Source organism: Pogonomyrmex barbatus, unplaced genomic scaffold, assembly GCF_055798465.1.
Source record: "Pogonomyrmex barbatus isolate J1 unplaced genomic scaffold, ASM5579846v1 scaffold22, whole genome shotgun sequence".
Classification (NCBI taxonomy): Eukaryota; Metazoa; Arthropoda; class Insecta; order Hymenoptera; family Formicidae; genus Pogonomyrmex; species Pogonomyrmex barbatus.
In genome coordinates, this window is record NW_028297119.1 from 73,467 (window position 1) to 100,532 (window position 27,066).

General features: G+C 38.0%; 3 protein-coding genes and 5 pseudogenes across 3 annotated transcripts in view; 2 read left to right on the forward strand and 6 right to left on the reverse strand.

Annotated features, from left to right (window-relative positions):
* Positions 1–27,066, forward strand: part of LOC105431879 (uncharacterized) — an 80,580-nt gene that overhangs the window by 27,819 nt on the left and 25,695 nt on the right. The gene's annotated exons all lie outside the window — the stretch shown is intronic.
* On the reverse strand, positions 5,605–6,212 carry LOC148936371 (uncharacterized; annotated as a pseudogene).
* LOC148936372 (uncharacterized) lies at positions 6,308–7,424 on the reverse strand (annotated as a pseudogene).
* LOC148936373 (uncharacterized) lies at positions 10,515–13,137 on the forward strand. Its single transcript, XM_089078350.1, has one exon. The coding sequence runs from the start codon at positions 10,515–10,517 to the stop codon at positions 11,676–11,678; it is 1,164 nt and encodes a 387-aa protein (XP_088934476.1). The 3' UTR covers positions 11,679–13,137.
* On the reverse strand, positions 13,280–14,449 carry LOC148936374 (uncharacterized; annotated as a pseudogene).
* LOC148936375 (uncharacterized) lies at positions 15,984–17,493 on the reverse strand. The gene has a single exon (XM_089078351.1). The coding sequence runs from the start codon at positions 17,090–17,092 to the stop codon at positions 16,100–16,102; it is 993 nt and encodes a 330-aa protein (XP_088934477.1). The 5' UTR covers positions 17,093–17,493; the 3' UTR covers positions 15,984–16,099.
* Positions 18,990–20,250, reverse strand: LOC148936376 (uncharacterized; annotated as a pseudogene).
* Positions 20,022–21,307, reverse strand: LOC148936377 (uncharacterized; annotated as a pseudogene).

The window sequence follows — 27,066 nt, forward strand, 5'->3', positions numbered from 1 at the left end:
TCGATGACGAGATTTATAGTGGCGGTCTCGACGCGTTGTTCGCGTCATTGTCAGGAGACAAGGAGGAGACTGACCGATTCGTTCAGTACGTGACGAAGTTGGAGAGTGGATGATAGTTCGAGGCGAGATCTCCAGGCGAGAAGGGGATCGATTGCGAGTTGATTCGACTGTACGTGTACAACGTCAAGGATATAGTCAAAAAGAAGAAACGCAACTGGTAGAAATACGTGAAATTAAGAATTCAATTTTTGAACTCCGCATCGGAAGAAGGAATTGATGCGACAGTTGATAAATTGGGCCGCCGACGATCTGAGGAGAGTGCTCGGAGTGCACGAAGAAGCGTCGAGTGCGACAGCGAGTAGGGATGTCGCGCAAGAGATCTATGTACGCACGATGTATGAATTGTTATGACACGATACAAAAAGCTTGTGCGAATTATCGTGAAAAGTCATATAAGATTGTAAAAGAGTGTGCGAGTTTGCACAAGTATATGTATAAGTATATTTATAAGTATATGTATAAGTATATGTATAAATATATGTATAAGTATATGTATATGTATATGTATAAGAATACGTATAAGTATATGTATAAGTATATTGCGTAATAAAAATGAGTATATGTATGAAATGCTAAAATAAAAAAAAAATGTGAATCGGCATTAATACGCATCGTTGTTACAGCGAATCTAACCGCGAGAGGCAGAGTTTGCTTTCCCTTTCCCTTGCTCGTTTATATATTTCGGAAACGAGAGGCAGTTCGCCGAAAGTTTTCAATTACTAAGAGTGATGTTATCGGGAATGTATGAGTAGCGAGAGATAAAGTCGCGCGCGAGGAAAAAACATTCTAGGAGGGATGATAACAGGAAGGATTCTATTAGGAATGTAAAAAAGAGTGACTCTCAACGAAAAAAAGATTTAGATGATTTCAATTTCGCGATACGTCTCTTCCGCGTGGCTACCGGAAGTTCGACCGCAACGATGATATTGGACTTGTCTATCGTTTATTTCATTGTTTTTTTTTTTATTTTTTTCTATTCCATCGTTTTTTTTCCGTTTTATTGTTCTATTATCTTTGCGTTCTATTATCTTTGTTCGTAGCGGTATTACGTCGATTCGGGGGAGCGAGATTGTCATTTGTCGGGAATCGCGTGTCTTTTTAATCGCGCGACGAAAGATCTCATCTTTTTGCATCTCGTATTTCGTTGATTTCCGCGATTTCGTCGATTCAGAAAGTTTTCCTTATTCCGTTCGTCACCCGCGAGATGTCTGTCGAGAAACGAAAGGTAGATCAGGGGTTCGCCGGAAGTTTTCAATTAGCGATATCGAAAATGACGTTATTGGGAATAAGGTGCGAGTACGCTGCTCGTTACGCGTGACTTATCGAAAGTTCAATCGCATCTACGATAGTTTATTATCGTTTATTATACATTTTATGCATTTCTTGTAACATGTTTAGAAAAATAGTTGTTAGTATTTCTTTAACGTGTTTAGAAAACAATTGTTAAATGCGATGAGTAACGAGGAGATCAAACGTGTTTCTCTACAGTATCCGTTGAACGGGGTAATTATCGAATTATTTTTTTATTCCAATGATTAGATTTAAAAAAACACGTTTTTAACACGTTTTTTCATTTTTTAGTGGATAATTGTAGCAAATTATGTACGAAATATAAAAATTGACACTTCTATGGAACGCCATTTTACTATTTATTAGTAATACAATAATCTTAGAAAAAGAAATAATGATTATATTTTAAGAAAACTTTTTTGGAGTCTCTCTCCTACTCTTTTCTATTTAATGTTATTTTTATATAATTTCATAAATTACAACATTTATTTAAAAGAAGATATTCAATTTAATACATTTTATATAGTACTACTAAAAATGGTTTAATAAATTTTGCTTTAAAAGTAAATTTAAAGACTTTTTTGCAATACCAACTATAATAATGTATTTAATCAATATTTCTTTCAAAATACAAAATATTTTGAATAATTGCATTAATTTAAATCGCTCTCATTAAAAAATTGTTTTTTTTGTAAAACAGAGTATATTAATCAGAGAATAAAAGTTCATTATTTTTCATAGTTACCATTTTATTGTAAAAATATGTTTTATTAAATATTTAGTATTTTTTTAAACTAATGTTATATTGTACTTACTGATTTCAATTGTCATCGATTTGAATAAATTTGTATTTTATGCAATAGTCGTTGCTTTGCTTAAATTGTGATAAACCTGTGTCGCAATAAATAAATTCTCTAGTCATATATTAAATGATTAACATATAAATTATTAACTAAATTGGTTGCTATTAGCAGGAGGCGAAACTTTCATTGGGTGCTTTCTAACAACATACACAGGCAACCATGTAACACACTACTGGTGCTTTCCATCTATGACACAAAGAGACACAGAACGACACTGCGAAACACAGCTCGAGCCTAAGTTTGGCCGTGTCGGACGTCAATAGCGCCAACATATCGAGCAAAATTATTTTTTTAAAGTGTGGTACTAATATACATTACATATACCGGTCATTATTGTCATTTTGGATGCGTTTCTTGCATGATGCGCATAATGCGTCATTTATTCTTGTTTAATGTATAGTGATAAGGATAAATGATACATCATGCGCATCATGCGAGAAACGCATCCTTTATTTGTAAAAAAATGTCTTTGTCGCGTTCGAATAACGTAGTACCGAATCCAGAATTCTTAGATAATCAATATTCAGTTTTTTTTTTATTTAAAGAACTATATAAGCTTAAAAACATTACGTATTTGTTAATGATTTTTCCATTATTAGTACATATTCTATTGGATTAAGTTTTATTGCAGATATGTTCTTTTGTCGGTATTGTAAAGAAATTATTTCTATATAGATGATGTTAAGCATCATGCTTGTTTCAAAGGAAAAGAAGTTTTCCTTGAAGGAGAAAAGGAATTATACTCACCTGAAATGAATGAGATTCCATGTAATGTCAAATCGAAAAGATTATAGTTATTTTACAAATATAAAATAAAGCGCTTTGTAGCCAGCAATAAAATAATCAATACATATAATTTACTTAAATTTATTTTAGTAGTTGTATCAATAATTCTTCAAAAAATGCACTGGCATTAATGAATGATAACGAAAAAAATGCGCTCATGTTTAGCGTATCTTTTTCGTTATCATTCATTATGATTTGTACAATAAAATTATTGATGCTTTTGGAATAGATGACTTAAACATTGCAGTTGTTGCTTATGATGAAGAAAACAATTCCAATTTAACTGTTCAATTCAGAACTCAGTGAAGATAAATTAAATAAATTAAATAAATTAGTTATAGTTAATATATTAGATAATATTTCTTTAGATTATAAGTCAAAGTATTTGCAAATAGTATCATATTTAAGTACCTTAAATGAAATAAATTTAAAAAAAAAGATATTTTATTAAGTATCTATCTTCTTCTTTCCAACTAGTTTTATAATAATATAAAATTAAATCTTTTTCTTTATTAAAAATGTAATTATAATATAAACTTAAAATCTATGTGTACTAAGAAATAATGGTTATTAAACATAATATTTAAAATGTTTATATAAAGTATTATTATATAAGTATTAAAATATAAGCTTAAGAACTGTATTAATTAAATAACTGTAAGTAGTGATACTAGGCCGGTTCTAACCCAGGAGCGGGGTGCGGGTGTGCGGGGTAACTCGGGGACGCGGGGGTAAAGGAGAGAAGGTAACTGATAGACACGAGGAAGGGGGAATGCTTTGTCGATGATCCTTTGGAATGTACTTTTGAGAGGGAAGGGAGGAGGGGGTCTTTTTTTGTCTAGAAAGAGCTGCTAGAAAAGATATTTTTTTGTAGAAATTGACATAGGAAAAAAAACGCCGTTATTCCGGCTGCAATAAATGTACGTGTCGCAACATGTTCATTTCGAACAATCTCGAAAAATACGTTATTCAATGAAAATAATGTATTAGTCGGTAAATGGACACTTTTCCTTAATTTTTTTCTTGTTTTTTTTTTAGTAATAAATACTGAATGTGCTCATTTCTATTTGATCAAGTTCTCACGTAGGAAACAATAAATTTTGATGGCGACAGAAAATGGGAAACTACAAAAAAAGTGAATTATAGAAAAATGAAATGAATTCAATAAAAAAAAGATATTACCCTTTTTTTATTGATGTTTTTTATTGATTATACCAATAAATAATATCTTATTATAACTGAAATATTATTTTATTTTATTTTAAGATGGGAAATAGGGAAATTTGTTTTGATTGAAATCATATTTTTAAACGTGAAACGCGACGTGTTTTTATTCACATTTTTGTTATATCGTCTTTTTTTCATACATACTAAAAACTAAAGCTAACAATTCGCAATCGACGAGTTGATGCCTATCGAAGATATCGCTATCGCGTATGGTACCTCCTCGGGATTTGTTATAATAGACGCAATGTTGGAGAATCGCGTATACTTTTCATCGATCGTTTCAACGAGTCTGTCTAGTTGAGTGAACGTTATATCAATACATTCGGCGAGATTAAACATACGGCGTAGCATCGATTCGATCATCATAATGCGTACGTTTGAAAATTCAAGACGTACGAGTTGTAACGTGTGTAACGTTGTTCATCATACAAACTCGGATTGTTAACGGTCCGACGCTTATAAAATTGTCTTTGTAATTGTTTCGTAGCAATTTGTAGATATTCCATTGCTGCTCATGGAGTCCTTTCCATGTTTCGAGAGACAATATCAGCTCTTGTCCTCGATGATCTCCTAGGGCGATCTCTACGTAGCTCGGTGGACCAACATTAATTCCAATTTCCAGAAACTTGAAGCCCGTAGCCGTCAGGTTGTAACGTCTGCTCATCAAGCGCGAGGCTCCATCGAAATGCTGTGTAACAGCAATTAAGTACATAATATTGCGTAATGTTGCAAAAAGAAAAAAAGAAAATGTCGAACTTACGCGTTACGTTCCTTCTTCGTTTCACCATCGTACAGTGCACTGCTTTCTTTGGCGGAGTACATTGCGTGTGGATCGTTCGTATAAACGAATGATGAAGAAGCGGAGTACGTTGCGTATGGTTCGTTTATACAAACGAATGACGGAGGACTGATCGCACCCGCGTAAATTTTGACACGGCAGAGCGTTAATCCCCCCTTCTTCTCATTTGAAAGATGGAGTGGACAAAAAATCCAATGACCTCGCTGAACAACAATATTCTATTATGATAGTATTTCGTGAATAGGCATGTTAGTGACCAAAAAAAAGACAAAGAATCGTACAATTGCAGATCGAGAATGAGTTTACTGTTATAAATTGTTTTATTGTAAACTATTATAAACTGAAAGAAAAAAAGATTGCGTCATTATCAATTAATTATAAAATTTTATTTCAAGAAAAAAAAAACCTAATCAGCTATAAAAATATGTAAAGAGAAAAAAAGAAAAATGTGAATAAAAAGTTTCACGCTTCAATCATAACGCAATTTCTTTGTCATCGATGAGTCGATCGAACGTTACATTGAAAAAAAATATATAGGATCGTTGGAATATTAAGTAATCATCAATGTAATAGCGGAGAAAAGGAATAAAAGAAAATATATTACATGTTATATATGTTTATTTAAGATTATCTGCCCACCAATTAAACAATTTAAATACATTTTGTAACGCGCAATTGGTATAATGATATCCACATCGTATAGAATTATCAGCATTTAGATTATTTAAAGAATCTATGTCTTCGTAATCCGCATCCAGGGTCTCGATGTACACGCGCTCTCGCTCATCGTCCAGAAGCAAATTCCGCAACCATTTTCGTTTTTCGTGTCCCTTGACATATATGACAGCATCATCGCCGTCGTTATCTTCTTTCGTGCACAGCTTTCGTAATCAAACTTTTAGCTTCGCTGTACGGAATCGTTCCATCGTTCCATTGCAGTCTATGATGATGACGTATCACCCAGCGTGCGCGAGATTTGTCGGCACTTGCCGGGAAATGCCACGGTATAGGGCTTGCGAAAATGTAATGAGAAAGAACGGTCCGTTCTTTGAGAGCAGCAAACTCTTTTACGACAAACTGTCCTTCAACGAGGAAACCTTGCAGGTCTACGAACATTGGCACAGACATGACTGTCGAGAAGAAGACTGCGATCGATTTCGATGTATAGATTTTATTGTCTCTCATATACCAGCGATGCTCTTAGGTGATCTTGCGTACAACATTAGTCAACGGGTTGTACTGAACCACGCGATCGTGTATAATGAGACAGTACGCGGTGGTATTCATCGGTACGTTCTCCTTAGTCTCAAATTCCAATCTCACGTCCACGGTTGCGCTCTTGACCGATTCGTTTTGTCGAGAACAATCGATGATTACGAATGGACCGTTATGTAGAAAAGACGTGACGGTGAGACTCGGCTCGAGATACTCGTATCCGTAGTAACCCTTGCAGAAACGCGCGTACGTTTCATACAACACGGACCATCTGTTTTTGTCGAAATCAAGATGCATATCGTCGTACGGATAACATTCTGAGTTCAGATAGAGTTTCACGTTGGTCAAGTTGCAGTCGTCGAATCGGCTCGTGTCCTCGACCATGATGTTCTTTCGGCCTGTTTGCAAAGCGAAGATGACATATCGCGGCTTCTCCAGCTGAGTAGCGGTCTTGATGGCCCACGAATGCTTGGTTGTACGCTGTAACAGCGGAAATTCGTACAGATCCCACGAGCGAAAAGCCATGCTCAAGTATCGTCCGCTCTCTAAAGTGCGCAGCATCGATAGTTTTGTTATCTCGTTCAATAACACGTGCGGCATTCGCCATTGTATCTTGAATAAGTCGATCACGGGATCCAATGCCGAATTTCCCATCAGGCAATTGTTGTCGTTGCGCGATCGTATTAAGATCAACTCGTGACGAGCGTTGATTACCACGCGTCTGTAATCCTCGCAGAATCCCAACAGTACGTAGAGAGATACGCAAAAGTTAAAATATCCATCCGCGTTGGTACGCGCATCCCAGCCAGAATTTCTCAGAATCACGCTTCTCTCGGATGACGTCGTTACGTAGTATTTGAGCGCGCTAGTTATGCCCACGTTTCTGTTACGATCAATCTCCACGCCATCGAGCTCGTATCGAATCTCATCGAACATGAACGCCACAAAATTATTTCCCAACATCACATCAGATCCGTCGACAACATTTTTCTTCGTTAATTTTCCCTCGATATATAGAAAGCTTTCGTACGGCAATGTGTACAGATCCTGTTGCTGTATGGGTATTCTTATCTCATCACTGTACCCAAACGTTGTATTGGCGAACGGTTATACGTATGAGTTTCAATCTTGAAGATGCGATCATCGAAGATTGGCTCGTCTTCGATGTTTAGGATGTCAGTCATCTCACAAGTTGCGTACCGCGAATCCTAAAGCTTGTAAAAATTTAACGTTCGATGCGTTGAGTTTCTTTCTTTTTTTGATGCAACCGGATGAGCGAGTATTGTCGATTGGTGTTTTCTTTATAAAAGATGCGTTATCTCTCTGAGCGTGCTTCGCTTCGTTCAACACGAGCATCCCAAATGTCGCGCTCGCGTTATCGCCGTCGCCGTCGTACGTGCAATCTGATAGTGATCTCTTCTCCTCTGAAATCGAGCAATCGTCCGTTCTGGTCAACAATGCGTATCGTTAGCTCCATAATGCTCCGTACGATGACTGGCAAGTAAATGATTTGCATCGGCCTTTCCGATATCTTATATCCTGGTGGCACGCTCGGCGAAAATTCATGTATCGTGTGCACACTTTTGTCGTTGCTATACGCGCCCGCGGTCACGTTGCACTCTATACGGATAATGTTTATATTCATTATGTTGATTGACATGTCCGATTTATACCACTTTCGCGGTTGCAATATACGCTTTGACGAGAAACCAAGCAGCGATCCAATGTTATTGGGCTTGTTAAAGTTTATTCTGTAATCACATTTAATCTCACACCTCATCGTGTTGTAATTTGCGCGGAGCACTATCGGGTATTCACCAATGTCATCATCGCCGCGCGCGGTGTCACCGGCGTTACCATCGGATGTGTCACGTTGCGGATGTTTTCGTAAAATCTCACGTTTCAAAAATTCATTTATGGCTTGCAGTTCGTACGACCCCTCGGGAATCGTAATTTCTGCGTTGTCTTTGTCAAAATAAAATTTGTTGTTCGAAACGTTTACATTCGGTATCGTGTGATAAGTCTCCAAAATTGTTAGACCAAGCTCGTAGTCATCGTCGTTCAAATCTATGGCTGGAAAGTAGTTTGCCGTGAGAACGCTGCTCTTCCCGCTTAACGTAAGCGTCAGCGACATAATGGAAAAGCGTTCAATAAATACTGAAACGTCGCAGCATTTTGTCAGACTTTATAAATTTATGCGCGTCGACCGTTTGGAGAAACCACAAACACAGCTGTCCGCAGACGCTCTGATCATACGTCTGATAGGACGTTCGATTGTACTCTATCATAACATTGTCTCCGAAATATCGTACCAGTTCCTTCGGCGGTCGAAGATTACCGAAACTGTCGAAATATATAACACGATCGTTTCTCTTTGCGTATGCTACCCAATGAGTGCCGGGACCCATCGTGTCATCCAGATTTACGATACCGCTCTCTTTTCGACGCGCGCCGCTAATCGGTAATGCGTCACGCATGAAAAAGCTTCTATGTTCTCTAAGTATGGTACGCGCATACGCTTCGCCAGCTGGTCTAATTGTACGTTGGTAGTTACACCCGTATTTTTATTGTCTCTTTGACATTTTTTTTTCTTTTTTTCTTTTTTCGCTGTTATACCTCGTCCGCCTTTGTACGGAGCGAGATATAGTCCCCGTTCGTATTTGTACGGAGCGAGATACAATCCCTGTCCGCGCGTTTCCTTTGCGCGATTGTGACGTTGTAGTTCCTCGAGCTGATGTTGTATGGCTTTCTTGTCGTTTACCGCTTTCGCTACGCTGGCCTCTCCGCCAATCATGGAACCGAGCGCGCCCAACATTGGCAGAATCGGTAATATGCCGTCTCGTTTCGCCGTTGGAAGTATTCGTTTTTTTTTTGTTTTCGCTTTCATACTCATGCCGATCTTGGTCTTGGCTTTCATCGCTGCCCAAACAGCTGTAGCGGCAGCTTTTTCGCCCAAATTCGAATCTCTCGCAATGACGCGTCCTAGAGCTTTATCGGCGAGTATCTTATCCGCCGCGTGTCTATCGGTGAGATCGTTGCTCCGAGAATACGCAATGTCGTGTTCATGGCACGCCGCGTGTAGTGGATTTATGCCCGTTTCACCTCTGACTAATCGCTTTTTCAGCCGAGTACCCGGACCGCAAAACTGATAGCCGGGAATATATAACTCGAAAGGAAGCGCATTTATCGCTCGATTGAGCAGTCCTCCAACGCAGCCTTTGTTCGTTGCTGCTGACATATGTTACAATCCTTTATCTTCGGTGCGGGACCGTCTATATGCGTTGCCACGATTGATTATAATGCTCGACGCAGCGACGATAGATTTGAACCTCCAAATCCGCCTTTATATGCTCCGAAAGTTTGTTCCACACGTGGTCGATATAGTCGCCACATATGCGTAACAATATGATCTTCGGTATATATTGCAACTGTTCAGCGCGCAAATCCCAAATATCAAATAGATGCGATGGCGCGAGATACATTTTTGCTACTAAGCGAATCGCGGTTTCGCGCGCCTATAAATAGGCGTTCAATCAAAGCCTAGATAACGCAGTGTGAACATGAAATTCGTGCGGTACCCGCAGACGATACACGTCGTGAACTACGACGAGAAAGTGCAAATGATGGGAGACATCGCGACAAAGCGCAAGCATAGTGAAATACTACCGAGTACTATACGCGCGATTATTTGCGGTCCATCGAATTGCGGTAAAACCAACGTTCTCATAAGTTTGCTCGAGAGTCCGCACGATATACGTTTCGAGAACGTGTACGTATATTCGAAGTCATTGCAACAACCAAAATATCGATATCTCGAAACTTTGTTGGCATCGATCGACGAAATCGGCTATTTTACGTTTTCCAACAACAGTGACGTCATCCCACCGACCAGCGAGGCACGTCCCAATTCGATCTTCGTCTTCGACGACATTGCATGTGATAAGCAAGATGTGATGAGAGAGTATTTCTCGATGGGTCGCCACTCGAACGTCGACTGCTTCTATCTCTGTCAGACGTATGCGAAGATACCTAAACATCTGATACGCGACAATGCGAACTTGCTGATTTTATTTAAACAGGATGGTATCAACTTGAAACATGTTTACAACGATCATGTGAATACTGACATGTCGTATGATGAATTCTGTGCGTTATGCCGCGATTGTTGGCGGCGCGAGTATGGATTCCTAGTGATAGATAAAGACAGTCCGCTTGTCAACGAGCGGTACAGAAAAGAATTTAACACGTTCGCGGTACCATAATGTGATTAGTCGATGTTGATACGTCAATTAGGCAACATGAATAACATCAAAGATCGCGAGAAAATAGCAAAACAGATTGCGAAAACGAGCGATTCGATTCGCAAAAAATATCGCGCTTTGAAAACTGGTAAAATAGATGAAGATGTAGCGTTGGAGAGACGCTTCAAACCCATCGTCGAATCTTTAAAACAGATTGTCGAGGAAACATATCCAATTAAAAAAGTAGCCAATATTGCAAAGGATATCAGTATTAAGAAAAAAAAGAAACGTGAAGACAGCGATGACGATGACGATACTACTACTACTACTACTACTACTACTACTACTAACAGGGATTCGTATTGGACGGATGTTGGATGGTTGAAATTATCGCTGCAATCTAAAAAGCGTACAAAACAATTGAATACCGCGTCAGATTCATTCACGTTCGATTCTACATCGATAGAACCATCAAAAAAACTACCGAAAATACCGCTATTCGTGCGAAATGAAAATATTTTTGAAACAAAAGATGTTGGTGAACCGTCACTCGAAACAACCATCAAACAGAATCTGCAAACGCATGGAAGTCGTGAGACGCTTCATGGTCAGCTAGGACCATTGGGACGAAAGTACGTGGGCCTTCTTCTCGGTGACGACATAGATAAAGCGATCGATAATGTGTACGGTATCTATTTCGACAAAAGTGGTACAATGCTCGGTGACAAAAAGTTTGACGTTGACAAAAATGACTCCATAATCATAGACAATGTGAGATACAATGGTACACCAGGATTATACGAATTGATCTTCAAGAGACTTTCCGATGAAGCTATATTTACCGAAGATGAAAAACAAACGTATAAAAATATACTATTAACAACGAATGCTCATAGACGTGGTCACAGCGCCCATAATCCCATCATGGGCAACAAGGGATACAAGTACATTAATATCATCGCTCCGCTCGTATCTACATATAAAAGAAGCAGTAAAAAGGGTGCAGGCATGAATAATATACCATCCACCATGAAGTTAAATGACAACAAGATCGATTACGTGCATTGGGACGATCCCAACGAACTGGATCGACTTCGATTACTCGACGCTTCGCACCGAGCTGGTCACAACGCTCACGACAACGAGATGCTGTCGATCATCGAGGAACTTCGCGAAGCCGGCATTATTATAAATTAAATCGCGTGTCGACGAAACGAGCCAGTTGATTGACGTCAGTGAGGAAAAAAAACTTTAATTGTAATATATCTTATTTACACGCATTAATATCAAACATCGTCGAAACATGAGATCGTCAAAATCTGATGGACGTGAAAAAAATATTAACTCCGTAAGGCGACGACTCGTCGAGGAATTGCACGCTCCAGCCAGAAGAAATTTTCCACGAAGACGTATCATAATTCGAGGATACGACGATCTGTGGCAAGCTGATATCGTCGAGATGCGCCCATATTCGAATTTCAACAGAGGTCATCATTACATACTCGCCGTTATCGATGCGTTGAGCAAATATGCCTGGGCCGTATCGCTTAAGAGCAAGATCGGAAGCGAGACAGCTAACGCTATCGCCGAGATAATTCGAGAGAGCGGAAGAGAAATTTGCAAACGGATATGGGGAAGGAGTTTTACAACGCCGATGTGCAGAAACTCTTGAAAAAACATAGCGTTAATCATTATTCCACGTATTCGATATTGAAGGCATCGATCGTCGAACGGTTCAATCGCACACTTAAAAACGACATGTGGAAGATGTTTACACTTAATGGTACTTACAAGTAGGTCGACGCGCTGCCACGTCTCGTGTTAGATTACAACGCGCGCAAACATCGCACTATTGGCATGCGACCCATTGACGTAACTCCCGCGATTGCTAAAAAACTCTTGGGCACGGTGTACAGCGCGATAAAGATCGCAGGTCCAGCAAAATTCAAAGTAGACGAATCGGTATGCGTGAGCAAGTACAAGACAGTTTTCGAAAAAGGTTACACGCCAAATTGGACCACCGAAGTGTTTAAGATCGTTAAAGTGCAGCGTACTAATCCCGTAACCTATCTACTCGAAGATTATCACGGAGAATTAGTTGCTGGAGCGTTCTACGAGCACGAGTTGCATCGCGCGATTCATCCGGACGTGTATCTCGTGGAGAAAGTACTGCGTAGGAAAGAAGATAAGATTTACGTCAAGTGGCTGGGATTTGATGGGTCACACAATTCTTGGATACACAAAAATAATGTGATTTAATTCATTTATTGTAAACAAATATAAAAATATTTATATAAAAATATATACAATAAGTCTTATTTTTTCTTCTATTACATTTTCATAAAGAAACTATACAGATGGACTAACTACGATGAACTTAAGATAATATATAAAATGTATAAAACTACGGGAAATACGTACATATAAACTACAAGTACATATAAATTACAAGTGCATATAAACTACAAGTACATATAAACTATAAGAAATACATACATATGTATATGCATACGTACATATGTGCATAAACTACAAGTATGTATATACATACGTACACACATACATAAATACATACGTACATATGTACATACATACATAAATACATACATACGTACATATGTACATAAACTACAAGTATGTATATACATACGTACACACGTACATAAATACATACATACATATGTACATAAATACATACATACGTACATATGTACATACATACGTACATATGTACATACATATGTACATATGTATATGCATACGTACATATATATGTACGTACATTACATACTGTACATATATACATACGTACATATGTACATAAATTACAAGTATGTATATACATACGTACACACGTACATAAATACATACATACATATATATGTACGTATATTACATACTGTACATTACATACGTACATATGTACATATGTATATATAAACTATAAGAAATACGTACATATGTACATATATATGTATAAAACTATATATAAAAAATACATGTATATTACAAAGGTATTCGCCAATGTCCCCATGGTAACGTTTCCGTCGAATTCGGTATGATGTATCGTTTGTCATCGTATGGATTCAGAACAATTTTTGACTCGGATACCGTATATACTTGGTGTAACTTGGATTTTATACATGACTGACGACGAGTCATTTCGATCTCTTCATTCAAACACCGTGTATAATCATCGAACGTTATTGTTCGCGCTACGACGTTATTTTTTACACCTTTCGCCTTTTTGGTGTCCTTTTTACCATCCATTCTCATCATACATTTTCGCTCTGAGTCCAACAAATTCCGTCATAATCGCACCGTTATTTTCGTCCTTCATTAGGCCGGGTACTTTTTTATTCACAAGAGACATACCATATGCGTTGTCCGCCGGATAATCGCTCGTATCGAATCTAGCGATATCACGTTTCATCGTCTCGTACACATCATCACATTCAATGTGATATACAAGACTGTCTGTGTCAGTGTACATGATTTTACATTTGTCGCGATACAGCGATAACATATATTCGTGGTAAAATTCATACAAGCAGATTTTTGATATATCGAGTATACACATACCCACATAAATCGGCTTGTTGAATTTTATCTTGAGTTTACGCAGTTCAACGGCGATTAAATTTTCCGCAAAGACGCTGCGGCTGTGGAAATTTGGTTTCGCGATCATTGCCTCCGCACCGTATCGTCCGTCCCATTTCGTTATCAATTTTACATCCACGTGATTCCGGACATTTTCCATCGTTTTACCGAATACCGCGTTGTTCATTAATTTGTATAAATTTTTTTCGAAATCGTTTTTCGCGCACATTCTAAGCTGTGTATTAAGTTCGATGTAATCGCGGAGCCAGGTGGATTGAGCGAATTGTAGTACGCGGTGTATCTTTGCGATACGAAGACCGTGGCGCGTACATTGCTGCAGGTTACGATAGTGGATGACATATCGCTTTTTGTCATACAGCGTCGCGAGAAGTTTATTCTGCCGCGTGCCGGGTGGTTTATCGCGCGTCGGACAGAAAGGTAGGTCAGTGTGTCGATCGTGTAAATGATGCGGATACTCGAGATCGACCTCGAGAATATAACCCGTAGACGAATCCGGAGCGATCGCGCTCGCGTCAAAGTTCTCAATGTCTTCCATCCATCGAAATTCGGCATAGGGCAGCGGTTGACACATCGCCCATCCGTACAGATTATTTACGTCAAAGTACATAAGGTATGATGACGGTTTCGACGGGTCGTACGAACGCATGTACTTGTTATTGGCCTGCGCGTATACGCTACCGGAACATTGATTGAGACCGCCGCGTATACCGCGTTCGATAAACATAACCATGTCGATGTCGGTGAGCAACTCAAATTTTACACGCGTATGTTTCAGCATGGCGTCCCACGTGAAACCTGGCAATGTGTAGTAATGAGCGGGATCGAGACTGTAACTTTTGATACAACTTTCATGGAAATTTTCAAAAACGTCGGCCAATAACAAGACATCAGTCTTCAAATATAGATCGCTATATTCGCCTAAGGTTTCAATAGAGAACCGCTGCCAGATGTTCACGGCGTGCGCGTAATCATTCTCCGACACTGTGTTACCGGTCAACGAGCTATAAAATGATTCGCGCGATGGTAGGCGCGTGTCCTGCAGCTTGTCCGCGCGATCCACGTATTCATAAGGAAAGACACCTTTACGCGTCAACAAATCAAAATCCTCGTTCGATAATGTGGAAAATTCGGAATGTAAAATTTTCAATTTCTCTCTACTTAAAAAAGATGTCAATTTATCAAGACTGGTACTCAAAAATTTGTACGAATCGGTGAATCGTAATTATACACAATTTTGCGAATCTGATCTATCTTTGACATGTTTAGAATGAAATGTATTTTTCCTTTGTTATCGGCAGCACGTCAATTTTGCCTTCGTACGCCGTAGCTATTTCTGTGATAACAAAGTGCGCGTCATAACCGGATAAATTGTGAAAGACTACAGGAATGCAATATGATTTTTTATAGTTTAGATTGCAATTCGAATGTGCGGGTCCGCGATAACGACCGGTAAGGTGGCAATGATCACGTACCCGCGTGTCGTCCGACGCAAATGATTTCTCACAAATATGACAACGCGTCGCGCTACGGTATGTCTCCCACTGATCTCTCGATAATGTTTCCATAGAGACATTCGCGGATAACAAAATTTTTATTTATTATTATGATGCGTCAAATTTTCGAGTTGTTGAACGAACGCAGTCTTCGCCGCGACGAAATTGATACGCCGATAACGCATCGTCGTACGAGCATCGCACATAATATCCTACGCTAAATACCTTGTGCTGCTGTTGATATGTGTATGACGTGTTTTCTCTTTGTGGCTCCATCCTTCGCAGTATGCACTCAAGATCTGCGTAGACGATGAATGGAAGTCGTTCTTTGTTGCAATAGTTCTTGAAGCCGAGCCACTTGTCGTCCTCATTCGACAGTCGGATGGCGCAATCGTTCATACATTCGCAATCCACCGTATGCGATTCCAATTTCTCGGATGAATTAAAATAATGTAAACATCTGCAAACGGAAAACATGATTTTTTAGTATTTTTAGCATTTAAATTAACAATTATAAAATATTTTACATATTTTACATATTTTGTTAAAAAATGTGCATACGTACCGATCACAAAAGTATTTCTTGTGTTCTTTTTTATTTAGTTGCGAGCTCACAAGACGGGATAAGTTTTTGATGTACGCGAAGTGTCCATTATCGTCGCGCGGATCCTGCATGTACAACAAATTTGCATGTTTCTCCATTTTCTTTGTTGTCAGATGTGTTGGGAAAATCTCCTTTTCCTTGATACCGTAGACGTTGATAGAGATTTCGTTGAGATGTTCGAACTTTTTAATTTGATTTAACGTCATCGGAAACGTAATGTCTTGGAGATTTAACACCGTCGTATAATGTGGATACGATGATTCCCGATTTGTATGCCTTTCGACCGGATGCAAGGCCGCGACCACTGACCATGCGAAACACGCATTGTCCGTTGACTGCACGTTAATTACCGCTCTCTTTAACATAATTTCTCGCGGTAACTCGATGTAACACCCCGCGTGCATGGGATTATATTTATTAACATTAATTGTTAAATTTAATATACATGATAGCGCCCATCCACTGTCACGTTCTTGAAATTCTTCGAGCGATGCCAACGTAGGTTCGATGACGTGCTGCTCGTACCACTCATCCACATTTGACACTCGAAAGAGTTCACTATTTTTAGTGTTTATACTTTTATTGGCGCGTTTATCGCCCATCACAAACTCGCCGTTGAACGCGGTGTTCACTTTTACATTATCGTGTCTTTCTGTAATGTCTCGCACTCGTTCGAGCACTACACCACCGGCATCTTCCAAAAATCGTCGCGGCTCGATATAGTTCACGTTGATCACCGCACCAGTCAATATACGGCTTTCAAACGCCGTATCAATCTCGCGCCAAACGAGAGATCCATTGTCTCTACTGGTGCTCGCGTACTCGCCACCAACGTACATGAAACGTCTTTCTAATTGTACCTTTGCACCCGCGAGTCGTGCGATCCTCGTCATCACAGATTGTCTATTTGCAACGGTGAGTCGAGGACGCTTAACACGACTAAGTTCGAGTTGTTCGATACACTCGTCGCATTGTTGCAGCCACGCGAAACACTCTACCAAAGTAGCGACCTAGCTACATTGTTCTAGCAGCTCGCGTTCCACTCGCTCGAGATGTTCCATTTTTTTATACTGCGTCCCACGAAGCACTTGCACTTGCACGTGATTTGTCCACAATATCGTCTTTTTTTACGCGGTGCAAATTGGGCACATATTGCATGGCATTATTATACAGACGGACTGTTGGCAATTGGAGCAAAATCGATCGTTTAACGCATCAAGAGTATTTATCTCATGCTTCCTAACGGCATACAATACTCCAATGTCCGCCAGACGAACCATGCATTCGGCACATATAATTAGAGCACCACCTGTCGAATAATAAAATTGTATTGAACAATACTTTTTATTATTATTCAACGCAAGGAGTTCCGAACGCATAACAATTTTTTCTGCATAATCCGTTAGCTCGTCACTCTGATCACTTATGCAATCACTGTCATCAGACAACGCATGTTCATCTTCGTCTTCAATGTCAATGTTAATATTGTCAATATTATTAATCTCCATTTCTAGTTCATCTCCAAACTCTTCGTCCACTATATTCCTGAGGTTCTCCATGTTTATATTAATCACATTTTCTATATTTAACACATTATTCATCGTCAACTATTTTTCTTACACAGTATCGCGATCGATATTCGTTTCGAGACTTCCGAGATCTACTGTGATTCTGTGTGCCCAAGGATCTACTATATATATCGTCTATAATTTCATTGTCCCTTTGTCGAACTCGAAGCATGGTCATAAGTTTTCCGAGTCACAATTTTGATTTTTTGTAGCAGCCCAAGTTTTCCCGTTTTTTTTACCTCTAATTTTTCTCCGATAAGAAGATTCGATAGAAAAGATTTGATGACTTTTTTTTAAAGACAGCATAACTTGAAAGTAACAGTTGGAATAATATCAATCGATATCCGGAAAAAGTTTTTTTCAACATAAAAAGAAAGAAACTTGGTATTTATGAGGGAATATTATTTATCGGTGTAACATCGATAAAAAATCGTATTCAGTTTTATAGTTTCCGTTCCGTGTCACTATCAAAATTTATTTGGCTCTTACGTGAAAACTTGGACTTGACCAAACAGGAACGAACATGTTTCAATATTTATTATTAGGAAAAAATTAAGAGAGAAGAAGTGTCCATTTACCGACTTATTTTTATTGAATAATAAATTTTTCGAGATTGTTCGAAATTAACTCGTTACAACATATACATTTGTTTAGCAGCCGAATTATTGGCGCTTCTCTTACCATGCTGTAACACGTACAATTGTCAATGCTATTTTTTCTAAATCGGGACATCATTATAAATCTTTCGAATTTGTTTAGGTACATTATTTTCATTAAATAACGGATTTTTGAGATTGTTCGAAACTAATACGTTGCGACGTACATTTGTTTATTGCAGCCGGAGTATCGGCACTTTTCTTATCATGCTACATACAGTCGTCAATGCTATTTTTTCTAAGTCGGGACATCATTATAAATCTTCCGAATCGCAATTTGTTTAGGTACATTATTTTCATTAAATAACGGATTTTTCGAGATTGTTCGAAATTAACTCGTTGCAACGTGTACATTTGTTTATAGCAGCCGGATTATTGGCGCTTCTCTTACTATGCTGCGACACATACAATCGTCAATGATATTTTTTTCTATATCGGGACATCATTATAAATCTTTCGAATTTGTTTAAGTACATTATTTTCATTAAATAACGGATTTTTCGAGATTGTTCGAAATTAACTCGTTGCAACATGTACATTTATTTATAGCAGCAATTAGCAATTAAATAAAGTCTCATCTTTATAAAAATAATTATGTATTATAAAAAAATAAATGAGATTCTGTTAATGAGATATTAATATAATATAAAATAATATAAAAAAATACATTTTCATAAATAAGTATATTGAAAAGAATTTTTATCTCCTAAAATTGAATCAAAATGAGTTTTTAATTCTTGATAGGAAGAAGAAATTGTTGACAATTCTAGGACATTCGAACATGTATGAGCTGCAGCAAAACCCAAAGTTTTAAAACTTATAGTTATTTTAGGCAAATGTAGCGATGCAGTTATAAATAATAACATCTTCGAAAGATCTTCCTGTGTCAAATTTTTTATATAGGTTTTAAAGAAGTAAAAAACGAATTTGAATATTATTCAACTCTGGAACAGTCTTTAAAACAGTAATAACATTAATAACTTTATTTGGATTAGCGGTTTGTTCAAATAAAAAATCCACTTTAGAATCAGTCAAGTCTGTAAAAAATTTCTCACAAAATAATGGAATTCCATCTTTAATTTTCTTAATAAAATTATAACTTTCTATGCATAATACATTTTCTGCTATAATGCTAAGTTGATCTTTTATTTCTGATTTCTTTGGATTTTCTAGAAATGCGTAAGTTGTAAAAAGGCCTAATAACATTCTTTTCAAAACACATTCTTTCTTTTTCAAAATCGTTTAATTCTTCAAAGAAACTTTTTGCTTTATATATTAGCCGTTGTCCCACTGATGTTAAGAAATGGAAAAGATCTTCCAATAAAATTTCATGTTTTACTTCTTTTTCTAGCGAATTCAGTTTTAAATATATGGATTTACATATATTTGTTGGAATTGATTTTGTTAAAATGATGGTGTGAGCTAAAATTCTACTAATAATTGTAAACTTTTCTTCTAGACCTTTTCTTATTTTTGATAGAGATAACAAAGAAACTACTGATCGATTTTCTCCTCTAAAGAATTCCAACGTAATTTTTTTCCAAAATTCAGAAAATAATTCTTTTGTTAAATCACCATAATCTAATTCTTTAAAAGTGACTTTTAAAGAATTAGATTATAGATCTTTTTTTGTATTATGGTTTCATCATCATATAATCTCAACATTTCTTCGATAATCTTCTTTTTTAATTAAAATTTTTACACTACTCTCTTTGTTATTAGATAGATCTGGATATTCAATATCCATTTCATTAGTAAATTCATCAGTTAGTAAATCCATATCTATTCTTAAGTTGTTTCTATAATAGATATGAAATTGTCCAAATCTTATAAGTCTGAGACAAATTCATCTGAAAAAAAAAAAAACTTGGCTATTTAATATAACAGTATTTTCTTTTAAAAATTTCCTAAATACATACACTTTATTTAACAAAATACATATATTTTTAATAAAATACATTTTATTTTAACAAAAAAGTTCAACATGCTATGCTTTTATAATATATTCGTCAAATAATGCTAATAAACTTACTTGGACTTTGATGAATTTGATGAGAGACTCTTCTAATGACTACTCTATCCTGATTCTGAATATCTTCAAAATCATCATCAGATTCGTTATTTTGTTGTAATCGAGAATCTGATTGTGTATCAATAGACTCTCTTTTAATGATATGTCTATTTCTGGTACTCTAGTAAACCTTGATTATTATCATCAGATTCATTATTTGATTCTTGTCTAAAATTTGACTGTAAAGAATGTCTTCTAATAATTCTGTTATGTCCTAAATCTTCTATTATGTCCTAAATCTTCTCGATAAGATTCCGTATGACTCGTCAATATTTGCATTATTTGTTATCGCATAATCAGAACAAGATAAATCTCTATTTGGAATAATAATAATTACTCCTCTGGGTACTTTATTTAATAATTCTTCTAATGTATTTATTGTTAATATTGTTATTTTTTTGTCTTTAGCACATTTTCCAAAACGAAATCCAACTGATTCTAATTGCACTCTTGAATAAATTTCACAAATATATTTTTGGATTCTAATTATTGACCAATTTAATTTAAATTCGATAATTTTCTTATCTGTCAATAATTTAAAAAAATTTGAATTAGTTTTAAAATGGAAGCTATGGAAGCTCAGTTAGTATTAAAAGCCTTTTTTATTGAAACATTATATTGTGTAATATTTACCAAAATCATTTTCTTAAATAAATACATTCGGTTACGCATGAATAATAATCGACATTTGATCTACGTAATAAGAGTACATTTTTTTACTGATTGTTTTGATCGGCCTCTTGGCCTTTCAGATGATTGAAACGAAGGTCTAAAATTTTCCCTGGTAGCTTGCATAATTTGAGAATGTTGTTGTTAAATAGCTCCTCTTACTGAATTTGCAATATTCGATAATGCAAATTCACCTCGGCTATTCATCTAAGACGCAAAACAAATACTTAACTTATATATTGTTACTTATAAATAGATATTGATATACATTGACATTGATATTGAATTATTTTAAAATATTAATATATTTCCGTAATTACCTTTATTATTGCAAAATTACACTTTTCTCTTAATGTTCACACAATTCTCATAAAACTGAAATTGGTTATGGGTAATATTAGTTAATAAAAGTTCCATCTTCTGCCAATAGCAACCAGTTCAGCATATGACTAGAGAATTTATTTATTGCGACACAGTGTTGTACCCCGGATGGGCTACAACGTTAATATTAGGGATAGTCGAATTCATTAAGCCTAAGGAGTTGAGACTCCGAGGATCAAAAGAATATAACGATCTTCTTGAATTCACTAACACACACTTTCTTTATTTTAATTGATTTATTCTCACAAGTGCACAGATGCTTGATATATTAACGATTATATTTGTAACGGAGCGCATCCCTCCGCTCCATTCCTCCTCCGAATTTCCCCCGACCGACCACCCGTCGGGGACCGCCGAACACCAGGCGGAGTGCGGCAGTGGCCGCAAAGAGGCAGTAATGCCTCCTTTTTTAATACATCCATACGCGAACTCCGAAGCGTCGGAGAATACCACGAAACATGTATGTTTTCGTGGTATTTCCCCGCACCGCGCCAAGCGTCGCGCCAACAAGCGCTAACGCACCGCGCCACGCACCGTACCACCGAGCGTGAACGCATCCCGCGCCGCACCGACGCCGCGCCACGCAATCGAGCGAGCGTCCCCGCACCGCGCCATTATCTTCCCACCGAATTCCTTCCCTTTAATCATCCCCCGATCCTTTTTTTCCGCTCCTAGGGAGAGGGATGCTAACCCCAAGATCGACCAATCCGACCGATCCGACCGAAAATACCGAGGTCGATCTCGGGTATAAAAAGGCATCGCTCTCCACAGGAAATCACTCCTCGTTTATTCCTGTTCCTAACTCGTTTTCCGAGAGCCCGTCTCAAGGAAGCGAGCATCCGAAACCGGTAGCAAGTCTGAGGTTTGTTGGGGCTCTCCCCAACGTGCCAAGTTCGCTTGGCCTAGCCGAAAGCCATATCTCTGAATCTCTCACGGCAAGCCGAGAGCTGAGGTCTCCCCAGCGCGTCGAGTTCGCTCGATCCGACTTCGCCGTTCCCGAGATTTCTCCGCCGGGCATCGGGGTTCTCCCCGATATCACCTCTCCGAGCACCAGGGTACACCCTGGTCGGCCGAGTACACTCGGCACCGTCGAGTTTCTTCTCCGCACACAGCTGGGGCCCTCCCCGGCTGGCCGAGTTCACTCGGCATTCACGCAGACAGACGAGAGACGCACCCCCCGTCAGCCGAGCCCTCTCGGCAGGGAACGGGCACACCCGTTCTCCGATCTAAACGATCCGACGACCTCGCGAAATATCCACCCTCGCGACAACACCCGCGACGCGCGTGTACGTTTAAATCCACGCCGATTTAAAGGCCCGCGACAAACACGTGCGATACCGCCGCCGCCGCGCGCGCCCTGCGCCACCGAACTGCGCGCCGCGATCAGTATCGCACCGACCGCCCGAGCGATATCTTATTTTATATCCACGCGCTATCCGTGCGCCGATCGCCGTCTCGCCCGTCCACGGCCACGAACAATTGACGCGAAGATTCGGTGCATTCCATCGCACCACTATTAATTAAATAAAGCATCGTTATTTGTTATAATTATCGCCTAACAATTTAATAACAACTTTCTGTCTCCAACGTCTCCTCGCTTCCCCTCCTGGCAATCGACTGACCGCTCTCCGCGCAGGAAAGCGAGACCGTTTTATATTTTATACACGGTTAAACGTCATCGGGTGACTCGGTGCGTCTCGCATTACTCTGGCGGCCGACGACCGAATATGTCACCTGAGATGCTGATAGTACGGCTCGCGTGAACTTCGTTACGAGATTCGGTAATATCTCGTGCGATTATTATAAGTTCGATTCCGGACGACACGTAATTTTTGACTCTCTCGACTCCGCCTTGTGTAATCGGTTATATAGGCTAATCGATGCCCGATCAGCATTCCGATCGGTTGCGTGATATTGATTGATCAATATTACGCTCGGTTTGATCATCAAATTTAGGAATTTGCTGATAAGCTTTTCGCAATGTTCTCGCGTGATGCATTTCTGCGGTCTTTCGAAAGACTGGTCGCAATTTCGGCGGTCACACATTTGTGTCGTCTTTCGAAAGACTTCTCGAGATTCATGCGGACTATTTTTGTTGCCATGCGGACTACTTTTATTATTAGTTGTAGATCTGGCTACAACATCCCCCCTCCCCGTTAGTAAAAGAAAACGGAGGTACGAAATTTTCGCTTTTTACATAATTTTTCTTCCGATACATTTTTTGTTATAATCGTTTGCTTAGAATCGAGTACTTTCGCTTATTTTAACGGCGCGATCTACATTGCGTGTCATTATTTCATTTTGTTTTTTCTTTCTTATTACAATTATTATTGTTGCGATAGCGATGATTATTATTAATGAGCTGCTAATTGATACAGGATATACAAAGTGTTTTTGTAAAAAAAAGGTATCTCGTTATTGTTTATTTCGTTCATGTTATTTAATTTCTTTGTTAATTCTATTAGGTCTGTTGCGTCTTGTATAACTTTTAATTTAATTTTTTCTGTCTTATTTACCTTGAGAGTTTCGCTTAATAATGTAATGTTATATTGTGGTAAATAAGTTTTTATTTCTTTTCCCTTGTTGGTACTTGTTGATTTTATTGTCGCGTCTGATGTAACTATTTTACAGTTACTTGATAACGTTATTTTTCCTGTATTTGTAATAGTTCTACGCATTTCTTTATTATTTTTACATAAAATTGTAATAATTTGTTTTGCTGGTGTGGAATATAATCAAGAATATGAATTACTTAAGGCTATCCATATGCTATTTTTTATTGTTATATATTTAATTTTGCAATTGTTATAATAATTGTCGTTTTCTACATATATGTCTATTTCGCATAGCGGGTCGGTTTTTACATTTCTAATTGGAAAGATTTGTTCACACAAGTAGTTCGTATTTATTTGCTTGCATTGTCTTAACTTTTCATGAGTCAGTTTTGCGTACGTGTGTCTGTCAGTATCCAAAGCTATTAATGGATTGTTCGTTTCAATTAATGCGGACATGTTTTATTTGTATGGTACCGGTAGTGGTATTATGTTTAATATTTCGTATAGTGGAAGTGAAATTAGCGGGAATTGTAGGATTGTATAGACATTTGTTTTGTTACAGTGTGCGCTCATTTTCGTTACTTTTTCTATTGTAGGCCAATCCTCTTCCCTTATTTTAAATGGAAAATATGATTCTTGCGGTATTTGTGTGATTGCTTCCTTAAGATTCTTCATTATTTCTTCTAACGGTATTAATCGCGGGTGTAGTATTCCATTTTTTATCGCAGTTAGATATTCTAGTGTGTTCTCCGCGTTTTGTGTCACTGCGGCAAGTATTGTGTTGGTGATTATAAAATGTTCTTTTATGTTTTCACTACTTATTTCCGTTGTGCCATTTCTAATTTTTTGATTGCGTTAGCTAAAATGTTTTCATTATTTTGGATTATTTTCTCGTGATTACTTATATGCGCTATCGTTACGTTTATAATTTTGATTTGATTTTTTATTATATTCTCTGTTGTTTATTGTTTGTTATGTAAGATATTTAATTGTTCATTGATTAGTTGTCTGTCCTCATTATCCATTGTTCCAAATAATGTTTTGGCAATAGTTCCTATTCCATCTATCAGCCTTCGTTTCGTTTTTGTATCTTGTGTTTTATACAGAGAGTTTATTCTTTTTGTTAAATGTTTTAACCGCTGGTAATTGTTTTCAATTATGGTATTATAGTTATGACATGACCCTTTGTTTGTAAATTGTAACATAGTACATATGTTTTGCGTTTTTAGAATGTATTCTTCTATTTGCTCTGCTCGTTTTTCGATTGGTGAGATATCTATTTTTATAACTATTTTCCAGAATGAATCGACTATGTTTAGCTTTCCTATTTCCTCGAAGTATATTCCGGGATGGTGTTTGAAGCTCTCTACTTCAAATAGTAGTTTTTCTTCTCCTTCTCCATTGGTTATCCATATCTGTATTCTGCAATGTTAAAATAAAAATTCTTATTTCTCATGAAGAGTTTGTGGTGTTCGAAATCGACGTTTCTTTTTTATCATATTCCCTGGCGTAATATTACTTTATTCTTATTTTACTATCTTAGTTAAAAAGATTCTCCTGTGAATCTGTTGAGCTTGCTTTTTTATAACGTTTATCATTTCTCTTGGTGTCCTTTTTATTATATCGGTGTTAGATATTCCGTGTGACCCTTCTAATATTTCATCTCTTTTCGCGATGAGTCTACTGCCTGCATCTCGTCAGTTGTCGAAGTACCTTTCTTGCGACATCATGGGTTCCCGGGAGAATTGTAGGCGCGATCCGCTGGTTTTTGATGATAATGCCGCGGCGGAAGCATCGTCCGATGACGAAGGCTTCGACATTGAAATAGATAATACTGAAGTAAACGAATTTATGGATAGTCCTGCCGCTCAGGTGCACTTCCATCGCGTGCGAGAGTGGCTATCCATCGTGAATCGGTTTTATAGTAACGGTGTGTTCCACATTTGTGAGGATTGCATTTGGTTTGCTGGCAATGATGCTCCTGGTAGAGTCATCGAATTGCCATGGTCGGTGGAACTGTACGAGTTGCTTGTGTCCATGCCTGAGGCCGTTTTGGCTGGCGTGGAAGTGGATTCGGGAGATGATCTGGATGATCCGTTGGAAGATTTTCCAGCCGATGATGTGGACAAGGTCGATGTGGGGGATGACCCAGCGGTCAATCCCGCAGAGGCGAGAGGCCGCTCTCCTGGGACCTAATCATGACTCGTGTGTAGTGTAGTATAGTTTATAGTACACTTAGTTATTTACTAGTGTAGTTGTTAGTTTGTAATGCTTTTTGTTGATTGGATTATTGGTGATTAGATTATTCTCCAGACCTGCTGGCATTCTTCTTCGGTAAGTCCCAATGTTTTTATTTTTATTTTTCTATATTTTTATTTTGTATTATGTGCTTTTATCCTATCTCTTTTTAATTTTCGACGAACGGTTTAATTCGATTCGCGTGCACGTTAATCGTTCGGCGGCCCATTTTTATTTTATAATTTAGATCGCCTATTTTTTCTAAAATTGTATAGGGTCCGATCCATAACGCGTCTAGTTTTTTCGATCTCCCTCGCCGAACTGTTTCGTCGTGTAATAGGACTTTATCTCTTATTTCGAATGTGTGTATTTTTGTTTTTCTGTCGTAGGTTTCCTTCGCTTTTTGTTTTTCCTCTTTTACGTTTTCTTTCGCTATCTGATTCGCGGCTCGTATTCTTTTACGGAGTTCTTGCGCATAATCATCGTATGTGTACGATGGTTTCGGTGAGCTAGTTAGGGCCGTAGGTAGTGAGTGATGCCTGATGCCCGTAGACCAGTTCGGGCGTGAAACTCGTAGCGGTGTGCGGTGTCGTATTATATGCGAACATCGCATACGGTATCCATTCGTCCCTGTCTGATCATTATTAATATAATGTCGTAAATATTCGGTTAATGTCCGATGTGATCTTTCGAGTGCTCCGTTTATTTCTGGATGATAGGCCGTCGTTT

What these genes read in the sequence shown, in the direction of transcription:
- LOC148936373 (XM_089078350.1), top strand. Translation starts at nt 10,515, where the DNA reads ATGTTGATACGTCAATTAGGCAACATGAATAACATCAAAGATCGCGAG.
- LOC148936375 (XM_089078351.1), bottom strand. Translation starts at nt 17,092, where the DNA reads ATGACGAGGATCGCACGACTCGCGGGTGCAAAGGTACAATTAGAAAGA.